Genomic DNA, 16021 nt, shown 5'->3' on the forward strand with positions numbered 1-16021 from the left:
TTTTTAACTTTGAGATTAACATCCCAAAATATCTGCAATAGCACATAATGTAGTGTAGTTTTGTTATTGATGAAAAAGAGAAAAAAATGAATGACATGAAAGAAAGATTTGGATCTTTGATCCTTTTGTTGTTGTGATAATCTATAGTCCAATTAAATAATGCCATACTATAAGCTCAGTGCTTAACCTATTGATTATTGTTTAGTGTTTTTTAGAATGGCTAGACAACAAGTAATAGTAAATTTTTTTACTTTAAAAGTGTTGATTTTGACTAGCACTACTCACTTCTCTCCTTCATCTCAAATCTCAATTATTTTATTTGTAATGGATAATTGATTTGATCGTAAGAAGTCTTATTTTCTTTGATAAGATACATGTTCAATCGCACTGGCAAAAATATTAGCAACAATGACAGACACATTATTTAAGGATTTTATCTTTGCTTTATTATATTTGTTAACTAAAAATAAATATTCGGGGTTTACATGGATCGGGTTAGTTTGATTTTTATCAAAACGAAACCAAACCAACTATATCGGTTTGGTTTTGTAAGCACGTAATTTTTGACCCGCGCAAATTTTAAAGTTAGTTTTAGTATTTTAATATTTTAAAAAAAAATTTACTTGACTTTATTTTAATATAATTTTAATCTTTTTTTTAATTTTAGTCCTAAGACATAAAAAAATAAAATAAATATAAAATAGTTTTGTTTATCGTATTTATCGCTTTTCTATATTTTTATCTTTAGTTTAAGATCAATTAGTATATTTTTATTCATGGTATCTTAATTTTATTCTGACTTTAACCTATTTTTCTTTACTTTTTACTTTATTGTTATAACATTCGAAAATACAAAAAAAGTAGTTTCATTTTAAAATTTTGTTTATTTACTTAACTAAGTTTAATTAATATTTTGGTAGGATTTTTGAGTTTGTCTTTGTCCAACAAGAAAATTTGTAGGCCCAAAGGTGTGAGTCCATTTCTTTTAACTTAAACCCAATTATTCTTAGCCCATTCTTCCCAGCCCATTAGCCCATTTATATGCAAGATTTAATCATAGCCATCTATTTCCTTCTAATCCAATGGCCATCACTCCTTCCCACCTTCATATAAAATATCCAATTATAGAAACCCTAAAAAAAGTTTCAACACCTAGTCTTGGAGAAGGGACCTTCACTGCTCACTCACGACCACCCTCAGATCGCTCACCTTCTTCTTCACCAAAAATCAACCAAATCACCCTCACTAGTCACAGCAGCTCACCGCTGCTTCACCTCCAACGCCGCCAGCAACAGCCCTTCTCCTTCTGCACGCCACCAACAGTCCCCTGACTTCACCAACCACCAACGAACAACACCAAAAGACGACCCTAAACCACCAGTAGCCTAGCCGGCAGCGACCCCTCGCCTAAAAACGACCAACTCCTCTCCAACCAACGACCCCGATCTCCATCCCCGTCACACATGCCGGAAACTCCAACCAGACTAGCAAATCCTCACCACTCATACACAGGCATACGCGAGAAACAAGTGGTATAGGTTCGTACATGAGGTTGAGTTGAGTTTGTTGAAGTCGTTGTTGTCCTCCGAGGTCTCGTTCAGTCATACGTCAAGGTTACTGTCCGAGTTCTTGTTGCTGTTTTCATCCTGTTCGTGCTACGATTCGCTCGATTTTGGCTTAAGGATCTTGTACGATTTTCAAGTGTCGAAGGAAATCTGATAACTCTTTTGAGGTTCATTTCTCGGTTTGCTCTCGCTTTAGATTTTGTGCGCGTGTTTGTGATTGATTTTTGATGACATGAATTCTATTTGTTTGTCCTCTGTTTGTAATTCGCTTCATTTGGTTTGATTACTGGGCTTCCTTTTGATCCGTAATTTAACCTGAGAACAACACTAAACTAATTTGCTAAATCGTTAATAATGTGACATGGCCTAGTGACTTAGTTCGATCTGAAAATCTGTGCGGGCTATATGATTTATTTGTGAGTTGATATTGGGGAATTAAATTGAAAGTTAAAAATGAATTTGCTATCATTTAGTTACTAGCAAAAATATTTCTGTTTAGTAAGTGTCTTGAACGTCATTGTGCAATTGAGAATTAACATGGATTTTGTGAAAGAAATTTGATTAGAAACATAGATAGTCTTGGGTTGGTTAAAAGCAAAACTGATACGGCTTGGTACCAGAATTGAACAAAAGTTTAGGATTATCATGTCTATTATTTTATATGTCCGTTAGAAGCATGTTTAGGCCGACCACACTTAGATAGACAATTTTAGGATTTTTCATTTGCTTTTGGTTTTGAGGTGAGAGGTTGTCCCTTAGATAAATTCATCCGGGGAATGCCCCGTGGAATTTGTAAATATTTTTAACCCGGGGAATGCCCCGAAGTAAATGTAAATGGAGTCGCGGTATCATCAATGGAGGCATAGTATGAGCTAGGAAGACTTGCTTTATTTTGTTTTATTTCTTATTATTAGGAAGGGACGACCTCGAACCCTTTGGATGTTTATTTTCCTTTGTGTGTTTTACCTTAATTTAAATATCTTAAAAGCCAACTAGATTGAGTACGCAACCGTGATTTTCAAGGGACTTGGGGAGTGCTTAACACCTTCTCCCCGAGTCTAATGAACCCCCTTACTCGAATCTCTCATGCAGATTTAGTTTTGGAGTCCTAAGTGTTTTTAAAAAGGAAAAATCATTTAAAAAAATGGTGACCTGACACACCGAAATCAAATTTCAGGTGGAGACTCTGAATTATTTTCTTTTTGAACACAAATTTTTTTCACTTTCAAAATTGAAAAACCCTTTTGAGCCTTGCGAAATCTTTTTATTATTTGTAAGAGGGTTAGTGAGGTTTGGTTAAAAAAGGGGTGTGACATCTCTGGCGACTCTGCTGGGGATCGAACCCAAAATCTCTGGTTTCGCGGAAATCTTTTTTTTTTTTTTTTTAAAAAAAAGTTCTTCTTCCCATGTCCAATCTTCCCGAACTATGCATACCAGATTCTCGTCTCTCGGGGTGGGATACGTAGGCAGCCCATATATGGTCCAGTCTTCCTAGTTAGTCTTAGGTTCTTGGTTTCGCGAGGTCTTAGCCAAATCTTGCATGTCTAGCCACTTTTGGCCACATCGGCCATTTTTGCAAAAAAGGGTCCATTTCTGCAAAGTAATTTTTAAGACCATGATTGTCGGGATATTAGAGTCATGTAAGCTTTAAATGGAGTATTTCTCATCCAATAGGGGTCAACTTTCTCCAGTTTGTGCAAATAGCCACTTTCAGTCACTTAGGCCATTTTGCAAATATAGCCAAGTTGTGTCCTGCATTTGTCCACTAGGAAATGTGGCGGGGTAACGTAGTGTCCCGAGTCGCTAACCATGTTTGCTTTATTCATGTATGGACCCGCTGATTCGATCCAAAGTGTTGATGGTAGTAAAAATTCCTAGGAAGTTGATCAAGTGGTGGAAAATATTTTCATCGTTAGAGCAGCATGAGTTAATGCAAAAATTGGGCACCCTAACTTCCCTTCTTAATATCATACCCCGCCCAGACTTAGTGGAGGCGATGCTGACTTATTGGGATCCGTAAAATTTGATTTTCAAATTTGGAGAGTGTGAGATGACTCCGACCTTGGCGAAAATATCTAGTCTCACTCGTTTAAGCTATATAGGCAAGGATATGATACTTCCCCGAGACCACTCTAGGACAAGATTCCTCAGCGACCTGGGCCTGAAAGATAATAAGCGTTTAAAATGTCTCGAGCAGTCCTGGATATCCTTGGATTATTTGTTTGCTAAATTTGGACCACAGGATAGTTTTGACGTCTTTTGGGATGAGTTCTGCACAACCAAGGCAAAGTGGCAAAGACATCGCCTTGAAGCTTTTAGCCTTGCTTTGTTGGGATTATTGGTTTTTCCATTAGATGAGAGGCACATTAGCACCCGTCTACAGTCAGTGGTAATGGCACTATTTCATGAGAAGCAACGCAAAACCGTTACCGTTGTGACGATGATCTTAGCAGAGTTGTACCGAGCCCTGAGTGAGGTTAGGGGAGGTGTCATTTATTTTGAGGGAAGTAACCCTTTGCTATAGCTGTGGATGATGGAGCATTTGCACACCGCTTCCTTACTTTGTCCCATCGACCGTGCCTTGAGGGATCGGGTGGTATGCATCGAACGCAGGATGAAATCTCCTAAGTTTACGTACCCAGTAGGCGTCACGGCTTGGATTGAGTTCCTTGGTTTGAGGACAAATGAGAATGTTTTGTGGGCTTACCTTTGGCTACCTTTGGATGATATCTTGGTAGGGTGCCTCATGCAGCCTTTCCTGATGCTGATAGGACTCAAGTGTGTCAGACCGTACACTCCCGTTAACGTAATGCGACAATTGGGCAGAAGACAAGAGGAGCCTCTAACTTTGAATCTTCGGAGGCACATCATAAATTTTAGCAAAAAGGCGGTTGATGAAATCAAGTATGTGCAATACTGGAACAATGCAAAGAGGATGAAGAAAAATACATTAGTAGAGGACGTCGACAGGCCCGAGTGTACTCAGGAGTACTTGATTTGGTTACAGTCCGTCCCGCCAGGGGTCAGCACCCCATTGCCAGCACAACTTAGGGGTCGGGAGTTCGGACAGATGATTTTGAGGAGGCATCGGACCAAGATCCCTGGGATAATCTTGAGTTGATAAAGTCTCAGTTAGCGGGATTGGCAGCAAACGTGGAGCAATATAGCCAGTATTTGTTCAGGGTCGGCCTTCAGGATGCGGGGGCATATGTCAGGGCCTTTATTCCCAGCGTCGGTGTTTCTTTACGAGGCATGTTACAGAGTTTGAGCATGACGAACAGCTTAGGACCATCCCGGTCAAGACCGTCGCATTCAGGAGCAGCTTGAGGAGTCATTCTATTTAGGTGTTTGGAGATTGTCGTATGTTGTATTTTATTTTCATGTCTTGTCTAGAAGTACTGAGTCCTTTAGGTAGTGTCAGAGTCTGTCGTAGTGTAGTTGAGTCTGTCATGCCTTTCATTATCGTATTTCCCTTTGTATTTTAATATTGAAACATTTTAAATGAAAAATCCCAAAAAGATTTTGTTTTCAGTTTATTTTCCACCACTTCTTCAAAACTACGCTTGGTCTGATTCATGAGGGACATGATACGTAGGCAACCTACATCGGGTTCGATCAAATCATTTTTGGTTCAAAATAAAAGAGAAATAAAAAGAAAAGAGTGATAAGAGGTGTTGGAAAAGAAAGAGAAGAAAGGATCGAAATGAGCAAATTGGGATGATGCCATATGACCCTGCGACCCTCAAAGCCATTTTAGAACCGTTAATCGTTGTTAGATGCATTGCATGTAATGTGATATTATTATTTGATAAATGCTCTAACGCTAACATGGTGGTTTTGTGTTGTTGTCCTCTGTTATCTCTATTAAGTTTCAGGAAGGTGGTTAGTTTGTTGGCATCCTGGCAAGTCATCCATACAACACCCGATCAAAGCGTCAAACAGTCATGGCTAGCAGGGAAACAGACACCAGAGTTGTAGACCCACCAAGGGAGATTGTTGAGCTGGAATCGGAACTGCAAGAGGAGGTCCGGAGGTTGAGGCATCTAATGGAAGAAATGTACCAAGCCTGGATTAAGGGACACCCTCCACCCTCGTTCCCTACCAACTACACAGAAAACCCTGCTTCCATTCCACCACTCTCTCAATCCCAAATTCCCAATACCATTAATCTTTCCCTACAACACGCACCTGGCTTTACCCCTTACCACAACTACCCCGACACTTCAGCCCAAACTGTTCATGCTCCGCTAGCCAAAACAACCTCATACCCTGCTCCGACATCTGCTCCTATTTTTATACCCCTTCCACAAGCTACCCTCCACCGATCCTCTAGTGAACCCGCATTCCCCGCTACAGATGCCCACTACTATGCATCGGAGCCCACCTTCAAAGTCCCAAATCCTTACTCTTACACTCCCCAATTTGAGCCTCATGTTGAAACTGACAAACCACCCAAGAAAGCAGATCAAGAAGAGATGTTTAGGAAGGTACAGAGTCTGGAGCAATCATTGAAAAATATGCAAGGGTTGGGAAACCAAGTGAGTGTGGCCTATAAGAATTTGTGTCTTTTCCCTGATGTCCAATTGTCTGCCGAGTTCAAGATGCCCAAGTTTGACTTGTATGACGGACATGGGGATCCTGTAGCTCATCTGAGAGATTATTGTAGTAAAATGAGAGGCGCCAGGGGAAAAGACGAATTGCTAATGGCATACTTCATCCAAAGTCTGAGTGGGGCAGCTTTAGAATGGTACACCCGCCAGGACGCTAGCAGGTGGTACACCTGGGACGATATGGCTCAGGCCTTTGCCCGGCACTTACAGTACAATATAGACATTGTTCCAGACCGCCTATCTTTGACCAAGGTGGAAAATAAACCCAGTGAAAGCTTTAGAGAATATGGGTTCCGATGGAGGGAGCAAGCTGCACGAGTCAATCCTCCGATGGAAGAAGACGAGATGGTTAAATACTTTCTTCAAGCCCTAGAGCCCACTTACTATATCCACTTGATCTCAGCCATTGGTAAGTATTTCAATGATGTGGTGAAGATGGGAGAAATGGTGGAAGAAGGGCTCAAATCGAGTAAGATCATGAGCTATTCTGCTATAAAAGCAACCACCCAGGCAATCCAGAGTGGTACCGGAAGTTTGCCAGGAAAGAAGAAGAAGGAAGATGTTGCTATGTTTGTCTCCGGATCATTGCATGGCCAGAGGAGTTCACCTCATCAATACATCCATCCTCGACCCCGACCCCAAACCTACGCCCAAGCTCCATATAATCCACTTTAACATTACTTTTCCCTGCAAAACCCCCAATACTCAGCCAGGCCATCCCAATACCTTTTTCACCACGCACAGTCATATGATCAACCCCCTCCTTACCCGCAATGGCTTGCTCCGGCTCCGCAGAATATCTACCCAGCTCCACAAAATACCTATCCACCCCCACAACCCTATCAAAACCCCACTGGTTCAAATTTTCGATCAAGGCTAGAGTATATGAGAGAGAGGCAGCAGCGGAAACAAACTTTTACCCCGATTGGAGAGTCCTACGCTAGTCTGTTTCAAAGGTTAAGATAGTTGGACGTCTTGAGGCCGATTGAGGCAAAGATACCAAACCCCCCTCCAAAGAACCTCGATTATTCCCTAAGATGCGCCTATTGTTCTGATGCTCTAGGGCATGACATAGAGAAGTGTTGGAATTTGAAACGGGCAATCCAGAAGCTCATTGATACAAACCAAATTGTAGTCCAAAGCCCAGATGCGCCAAACATCAACCAAAACCCTTTGCCAGCCCATGCAGAGACGCGCATGATTGAAATAGTTCACAAGGACGGGAAGCCTAAAAAATCTTCTAAGTCCATCATGATGATTCGGGCCAGTGAAAGCAATTTAGTTAAAGCTCCAGACTCTACCAAAGAAACGCCCTTGACAGTTGAAGGGATGACAGAAAAGCCGAGCTCACTCAATTCGAAACCACCAGTATTGGTCGTGAAAGGGCTGTCGAGAGATATCGGGGCAAGGTCGGAAAGTTCAAAAGTGGTAGTACCAGGGATTTCAAGTAAGCCTGTCATAGTTGTGAAGGGAGCTCCTACTACCCCTATCATCATTAAACCAGTAACCCAGCTTCAAGTGGTGGATGTCAAGGCTGTTCCGTGGAATTATAAACAAGTGATAGTGACATACAAAGGAAAAGAAATAGAGGAAGAAGTTAATGAAACTGGAGGATTGACTCGTTCTGGGAGATGTTTCACCCCAGAAGAATTAAGGAAAGCCAAGCCATTCAAGGATAGCCAAATGCCAGTAAAGAAATCGATCACCGAGGAAGAGGCTAAGGAGTTCCTGAAAAAGATGAAAGTGCAGGACTATTCCATTGTGGAGCAGTTAAGGAAAACACCAGCTCAGATTTCTCTTTTGTCTTTGTTGATACATTCAGATGAACATTGCAGGTCTTGATGAAGATTTTGAATGAGGCACATGTTCCTGATAAGATCACAGTGAACCACTTGGAAAAGATAGTTGGCAAGATCTTCGAAGCAAATAGGATCACTTTCTCGGACGATGAACTTCCTATGGAGGGTACAGAACACAACCGAGCTCTCTATCTCATAGTGAAGTGTGAAGATTCTATTGTCTCAAGGGTTTTGGTTGATAATGGCTCTAATGTGAATATTTGTCCCCTGTCTACTCTGCAAAAACTGAAGATTGGCACCGAAAGAATCCACTTGAACAATGTGTGTGTTCGATGCTTTGATGGGGAGGTAAAGATTCTATTGGAGATATAATGCTCGAATTGTCGATAGGGCTCGTTGAGTTTACCGTGGAATTCCAAGTGTTAGATGTGGTAGTCTCTTACAATCTGTTGTTGGGCAGGCCTTGGATACATGCTGCTAAGGCAGTCCCGTCTTCTCTACACCAAATGGTGAAGTTTGAATGGGACAGGCAGGAAATAGTTGTGCACTGTGACGAGGACTTGTCAGCTTGTAATGATACAATTGTTCCGTTCATTGAAGCTGAAGGTGATAAGGGACCTTGGGTCTATCAGACTTTCGAAACAGTGTCTGTTGAGAAAATTCCTGAGGGAAAATGCATTCCGGGTCCTAAGCTATCCTCCGCATCCGTCATGGTTGCGAATGAAATGTTGAACAATAGTTTTGTGCCGGGCAAGGGTTTGGGCTCATCTCTGCAGGGTATTGTGCATCCAGTGCACCCCATTGGGAATCCTGGTATGTTTGGTTTGGGATTCACGCCCATAGAGAAGGACGTGAAAAGGGTTAAAAATCTGAAACAAAAGGTATGGTCGCTCCCCAAGCCTGTCCCACACATCTCTAAGTCTTTTGTCAAGCCAGGGGCTGAAAAACCTCCAACCTCCTCAATCCCAAAACTTATGGTCGATGTTGATGAAGAGCTGATCAAGAGGTTCCGAAGTCTATTCGAAGAGGTCAATATGGTAGAAGTTGGTGAAGGCTCTAGTAAAGCAGATGTGCAGCTCATTGGCCCAAACGTAAAGCTTAGCAATTGGGAAGCTACTTCTCTCCCTACCAGGAAGGAGTTTTGGTAGTTTGCTTTGTTTTCCTTTCTGTTATCTGGGTTATTCTCGGGTTGTAATCCAGATTTTTAGTTTTTGCTTGTTTTGATGTTCAAACCCTTCTATCCTTTTATTTTCAATGAAATGCAATTTTCCGTTTTCCATTATTCTAAATAGTGTTTTATTTTGTTCTTTTTTCTTTTGTACAGTTCTTTTTATGTTGGTTGCAGTGACATGACATGCATGAAAAGTTTTCAGCCGAGTCTTAAAAGCCAATCTAATTCTGAAATAACAATCCAAGAAGTAGACTATGATGAAGAAATAGAATATGATGAATAAGCAACATTTGAGGAAATCAGTAAAGAGCTAAAACAATTTGAAGAAAAACCAAAGCCTAATTTGAGTGAGACCGAAGCAATCAATTTAGGGGACCAGGATGATGTTAGGGAAACCAAGATAAGTGTGCATTTAGAGCCGCAAGTTAAGGAGGCAATAATAAAAACATTGTTTGAGTACAAAGATGTCTTTGCATGGTCATATGACGATATGCCGGGCCTGAGCACTGATCTGGTAGTTCATAAATTGCCAACTGATCCAGCATTCCCTCTTGTCAAGCAAAAGTTGCGAAAGTTCAAGACTGATATGAGTGTGAAGATCAAAGAAGAAATCACAAAACAGCTTACTGCAAAGGTCATTCGGGTCACTCGATATCCCACTTGGTTAGCCAATGTTGTGCCAGTACCAAAGAAGGATGGTAAGACCAGGGTCTGTATTGATTACCGTGATCTTAACAAAGCAAGCCCAAAGGATGATTTTCCATTGCCGAACATTTACATTCTGATCGATAATTGTGCCAAGCATGAGATTGGGTCTTTTGTGGACTGTTATGCGGGATATCACCAGATCTTAATGGATGAGGAAGATGTAGAAAAGACAGTGTTCATCACGCCATGGGGAACATATTGTTATCGGGTAATGCCATTTGGTTTGAAGAATGCTGGGACAACTTACATGAGGGCTATGACCACCATATTTCATAACATGATACATAGGGAGATCGAGATTTATGTAGATGATGTGATCATAAAGTCAAAGAAGCAGTCTGACCATGTCAAGGACTTGAGAAAGTTTTTCCAAAGGCTCCGCAGATACAACCTTAAGCTCAATCCAGCGAAATGTGCATTTGGTGTCCCGTCTAGGAAACTGCTGGGATTCGTGGTTAGTAGACACATCATTGAGTTAGATCCATCAAATATCAAAGCCATTCAAGAGTTACCGCCGCCAAAGAACAAAACAGAGGTGATAAGTTTGCTGGGAAGGTTAAATTACATCAGCAGGTTCATTGCTCAGCTCATGACAACCTGTGGGCCCATCTTTAAGATGCTGAAGAAGAATGTTGCGGTCAAGTGGACTGACGAATGTCAAGAAGCATTTGATAAGATTAAGAGGTACCTATTGAATCCACCTGTGCTGGTCCCACCAGAGCCTGGAAGACCTTTAATTCTCTATTTGACAGTCTTGGATAATTCTTTTGGTTGTGTATTGGGTCAACATGACATCACGGGAAAGAAGGAGCAAACGATCTATTATCTCAGTAAGAAGTTCACTCCCTATGAGGTTAAGTACACTCTACTTGAGAGAACATGTTGCGCCCTAACTTGGGTTGCACAAAAGTTGAAGCATTATCTGTCGTCCTACACTACTTACCTCATTTCCCGCATGGATCCTCTAAAGTATATCTTTTAGAAGCCTATGCCCACGGGAAGACTGGCGAAGTGGCAGATTTTACTTACTGAGTTTGACATCATCTATGTGACTCAGACCGCGATGAAGGCCCAAGCCTTGGCCGACCACTTGGTTGAATCTGGTGGATAATGAATATGAGCCACTGAAGACTTAATTTCCTGATGAAGAGGTCATTTGTGTTGACGAGGTTGACCGAGATGAAAAGCCAGGTTGGAAACTCTTCTTTGATGGAGCTGCTAACATGAAGAGTGTCGGAGTAGGGGTTGTACTTATATCTGAAACAGGGCAACACTACCCTGTAACAGCCTAACTTCGATTTCATTGCACCAACAATATGGCCGAGTACGAAGCATGCATCCTAGGTTTGAGGTTAGCTGTAGACATGGGAGTCCAGGAAATACTAGTTCTGGGAGATTTATATTTGTTGGTTCATCAGATTCAAGGAGAATGGGAGACTTGAGATTTGAAGCTCATACCGTACTGACAGTGTCTGCATGATCTTTGTCAACGATTCAGGTCGGTTATATTTAGACATATTCCTAGGATTCATAATGAGATTGGTGATGCCTTGGCTACTCTGGCGTCAATGTTACATCATCCGGACAAGGCTTATGTCGACCCCGTGCATATACAAGTTCATGATCAACATGCTTATTGTAATATGGTGGAAGAAGAAATAGATGGCGAACCTTGGTTCCACGATGTCAAGGAATACATCAGGTCGGGGGTATATCCAGTACATGCTACAAATGACCAAAAGAGAACCATTCGACGTCTGGCTAGTGGATCTTTCTTGAGTGGAGGAATCTTGTACAAGAGGACTCCGGATTTAGGACTGCTGAGGTGCATAGATGCTAAAGAAGCTTCAACTATCATGGTCGAAGTGCATTCTGGAGTTTGCAGGCCGCATATGAATGGGTATGTCTTGGAAAAGAAGATACTTCGAGCAGGTTATTATTGGCTCACCATAGAATGGGATTGTATCAGTTTTGTTCGCAAGTGTCATCAATGCCAGGTACATGGTGATTTGATTCATTCGCCCCCATCTGAGTTACACACAATGTCTGCACCTTGGCCCTTTGTTGCTTGGGGCATGGATGTCATTGGACCAATTGAGCCGGCAACGTCAAACGGGCATAGGTTTATTCTGGTGGCCATTGATTACTTTACCAAGTGGGTCGAAGCTGTAACTTTCAAGTATGTGACCAAGAAGGCGGTGGTGGATTTTGTTCATTCAAATATCATTTGTCGGTTCGGAATTCCCAAGGTGATCATCACAGACAATACTGCTAATCTCAACAGTCATTTGATGAAAGAGGTATGCCAACAATTCAAGATCATGCATCGGAACTCCACTCCGTATCGCCCCAAGGCAAATGGAGCTGTTGAGGCTGCTGACAAGAACATAAAGAAGATACTTCATAAGATGGTTCAAGGTTCTAGGCAGTGGCATGAAAGGTTGCCTTTTGCCTTACTGGGTTATCGCACTACTATTCGCACTTCAGTAGGTGCAACTCCTTATCTGTTGGTATATGGAACTGAGGCAGTTATACCTGCGGAAGTTGAGAATCCATCCCTTCGGATCGTTGCAGAAGCTGAAATTGATGATGATGAGTGGGTCAAAACCCGGCTAGAGCAGTTGAGTTTGATTGATGAGAAAAGGTTAGCTGCAGTATGGTCAATTGTATCAGAAGAGAATGGCAAGGGCATACAACAAAAAGGTGCGTCCTCAGAAATTCGAAGTGGGCCAGATGGTATTGAAACACATCCTTCCTCATCAGGCTGAAGCTAAAGGCAAGTTCGCCCCAAACTGGCAGGGGCCGTTCATAGTGACAAGAGTGTTGCCCCATGGTGCTTTGTATTTAACAGACATAGAAGGCAAATGCGTAGATATGACTATTAATTCTGATGCAGTTAAGAGGTACTATGTATGATTTCTTTGCTTACCTTCAGTTGTATTTTGTACTTGGCATGTTCAAAGTTGAAATGACGAGGGAATTTTGTTCCGCTACCCAAACACTTTCATCCTTTGTTATCCTTTTTGAGCTTTATTTATTTTCTTTCATACCCCTCTTTTGGAATCAGTAATAGAATTAGAGAACGAAAAAATGATGATGAACGAACGAATGAAAAATAAGAAGAATGAAAAAGAAAGAAAAAGAAAAAAAGAGAAAAGAAAAAAAAAGAAAAAAAAAGAAAAAAGAAAAAAAAAGAAGAAAAAAAGAAAAAAGAAAAGAAAAGCAATAAAAACAAATAACTTCCTTTTGAACTACGTTTGACCTGATTCCTTTTAAGGATACGTAGGCAGCCTCACCGTTCGGTCCCATCAAAATAAAAATTAAAATTCCCCAGACCCAAAGAAACTGGGGCAGGAGTTTGGGTTTTGAAAAGATATGATTCCAAAAGTTGTAATTAACCCCTTTACATCTTAAATTAGTTTGATCCTTCATGCCACCCTTTCTTTCTAACCCTGTCCAAAAGCCTACATTACGGTCCAAAGAAAGACCTTCGGATCAATCTTTGAGGATGTCAGGTCAAGCGAGACAGAGGAATGATTTACATCATGGGTAACACTTTGATCATGGGCACAAAGGAAAATTTAATAAATGAGAGAGTCTTATTGGTGAAAACCCTCACGGGCACCGTAAGGCGATGGTGAGCTAAGAGAAAATTTAAAATGAGAGAGTCTTATTGGTGAAAACCCTCGCGGGCACCATAAGGCGATGGTGAGTTGAGAGATGAACAAATGAGAGAGGCTTGTTGGTGAAAACCCTTTGGGGCACTACAAGTCGAACGAGGCTCATGACTTTACAGAGAATTTGGATCGGTGAAAGCCCGGTTTGAAGTATGAAGACATGACATGAACTGAAAATATGATTGGTTGGACGGATTAGGCTGATCAATCCAAAATGCATGTCATGATCATTAGAGCTAGCTGCTTCCCTCAGATAAGTCTTCCTTTCTCATTCTTCTTCATATAGTCATCTGTGCTCAAAATTTTCCTTTGTTCATTTGTCAAAAATCATTTTACTTTGCTCTTTGAGTCTATCTTTATGGGTCTCTTTTGAGTCAGCCCTTGTTGAACAAGCAGGAAAGGATTTTAAAGCCTACTACCAGCTTCTAAATTGCACAAAGCGGAGTCCGACCAGGCACATCACAATTGACTTGATTTAGAATAAGCAGTATGGTGATAACTAAGGTTCAAGCAATCAAGTGAATCTTGAATTTTGAGAAAATACAAGGATTCAACAACTTTCAAAATGAAAACACAATGCAACAAGTGAGTGTGAGAGATTCAGGTCATGTAGAGGTTTTGTGGTCTAGTTACAATCAAAAGGTCAAACAACTTCTTGCTAGCTCGAAGCAGCTAATCAAAATGAAGCATGGCAGTGGCGAAAGAAGACACTCAGCAAGGATGCCACAAACTAATCGCCACGTTTTCAAACTAACAAGATTTTATTTGTCTGAAACAGGGGCAAGAAAATTTTTAAATCCACAGGGACCTCCCATGAAAAAGTATGGTTCAGGGAGCAAGAAATTATGTTCAAAATCCTCAAAGATTAGAGCATGACTCAGGTAAGTTCATTCTCAGTTTTCAGGACCCTCCTGGATAATGGGATTTAGCTTTTAAATTCTCAGGACCCTCCTGGATAATGGGATTTAATTTTGTAAAAGTTCTCAGGACCCTCCAGGATAATGGGATTTAATTTAAATCTTTCAAGACCCTCCTGGATAATGGGATTTAGTTTTTAAATTCTCAGGACCCTCCTGGATAATGGGATTTAGTTTTTAAATTTTTAGGACCCTCCTAGATAATGAGATTTAATTTTAAAAAAGTACTCAGGACCCTCCTGGATAATGGGATTTAATTTTAAATCTTCAGGACCCTCCTGGATAATGGGATTTAGTTTTAAATTCTCAGGACCCTCCTGGATAATGGGATTTAGTTTTTAAATTCTCAGGACCCTCCTGGATAATGGGATTTAGTTTTTAAATTTTTAGGACCCTCCTGGACAATGGGATTTAGTTTTTAAATTCTCAGGACCCTCCTGGATAATGAGATTTAATTCGAAAGCTTTCAAGACCCTCCTGGATAATGGGATTTAGTTTTTAAATTTTTCAGGACCCTTCTGGATAATGAGAATTAGTTTTAAAGCTTTCAGGACCCTCCTGGATAATGTGATTTAGTTTTAAGTTTTAGATGAGATTTAATTCGAAGTTTTCAGGGCCCTCCTGGATAATGAGATTTAGCTTTTGAATTCTTAGAGTTCTATAGGTAACATGATCCGATTAACACTCACAAATATGCCCAGATCCCAAACTGGGACAGAAAAATTTCTTTTGTTTTGTCTGTTTTGTTGCAATATCAAGTGCCCACCTGGATAACGAGGGAACATAGTTTCAAGTTTTAGCAATCAGGCGCTCACCTGGATAACGAGGGAATACAATTCAAGTTTTAGGAATCAGGCGCCCACCTGGATAACGAGGGAATACAACTTCAAGTTGTCGGTAATCATGCGCCCACCTGGATAACGAGGGAATACAATTCAAGTTGTTGGTAATCAGGTACCCACTTGGATAACGAGGGAAACAGTTTCAAGTTTTAGTAATCAGGCACCCACCTGGATAACAAGGGAATTCATTTCAGAGCTACTTCAAGTCGCAAATTCAAGAAGCATCAGGAGCCCGCCTGAAGAACATGCTCCATTTTTCAGTTGCATATTGAAGATCAAATAGAGACTCAAGGAAGATTCAATACAAAGAGTAGATAGGATCTTGTATTTTTCTTTCACTTCGCTGTAATTTTTCTTTTATTTTGATGTAATGGCAGGAACCGCGGGCTGGAACCTCGACGACACTTCACTCGACTCTCCACCTCGGTACTTCATCATCCTTCTCACTTCTGAACTACACATGGCTTGATTTCTCTATAGCCAAGGATATGTAGGCAGCTCAGATACCAGGGCTCGGTCACAATCTTTTTAGCCATCTTTATTTTCTTTTGAATAAGCGTCGGGTCATAAATCTATTACGTTGCTTATTGTTCTTTGCTCCGAAAACTCTTCGTGTTTACGATCAAAGAGGGGCAGCTGTAAGCACATAATTTTTGACCCGCGCAAATTTTAAAGTTAGTTTTAGTATTTTAATATTTTTAAAAAAATTTACTTGACTTTATTTTAATATAA

The 16021-nt window shown here is 40.9% G+C and overlaps 1 protein-coding gene across 1 annotated transcript; it reads left to right on the plus strand.

Annotated features, from left to right (window-relative positions):
- Positions 1-5509: 5509 nt before the first annotated feature.
- Positions 5510-12769, plus strand: LOC138891140 (uncharacterized). The gene is made up of 8 exons (XM_070174127.1): positions 5510-6776; positions 7239-7918; positions 8011-8297; positions 8435-9118; positions 9299-9392; positions 10179-10537; positions 11352-11730; positions 12527-12769. The coding sequence occupies exons 1-8, from the start codon at positions 5510-5512 to the stop codon at positions 12767-12769; spliced, it is 3993 nt and encodes a 1330-aa protein (XP_070030228.1).
- The last annotated feature ends 3252 nt before the right edge of the window (positions 12770-16021 follow it).

This window comes from Nicotiana sylvestris, chromosome 1 (genome assembly GCF_000393655.2).
Source record: "Nicotiana sylvestris chromosome 1, ASM39365v2, whole genome shotgun sequence".
Classification (NCBI taxonomy): domain Eukaryota; kingdom Viridiplantae; phylum Streptophyta; class Magnoliopsida; order Solanales; family Solanaceae; genus Nicotiana; species Nicotiana sylvestris.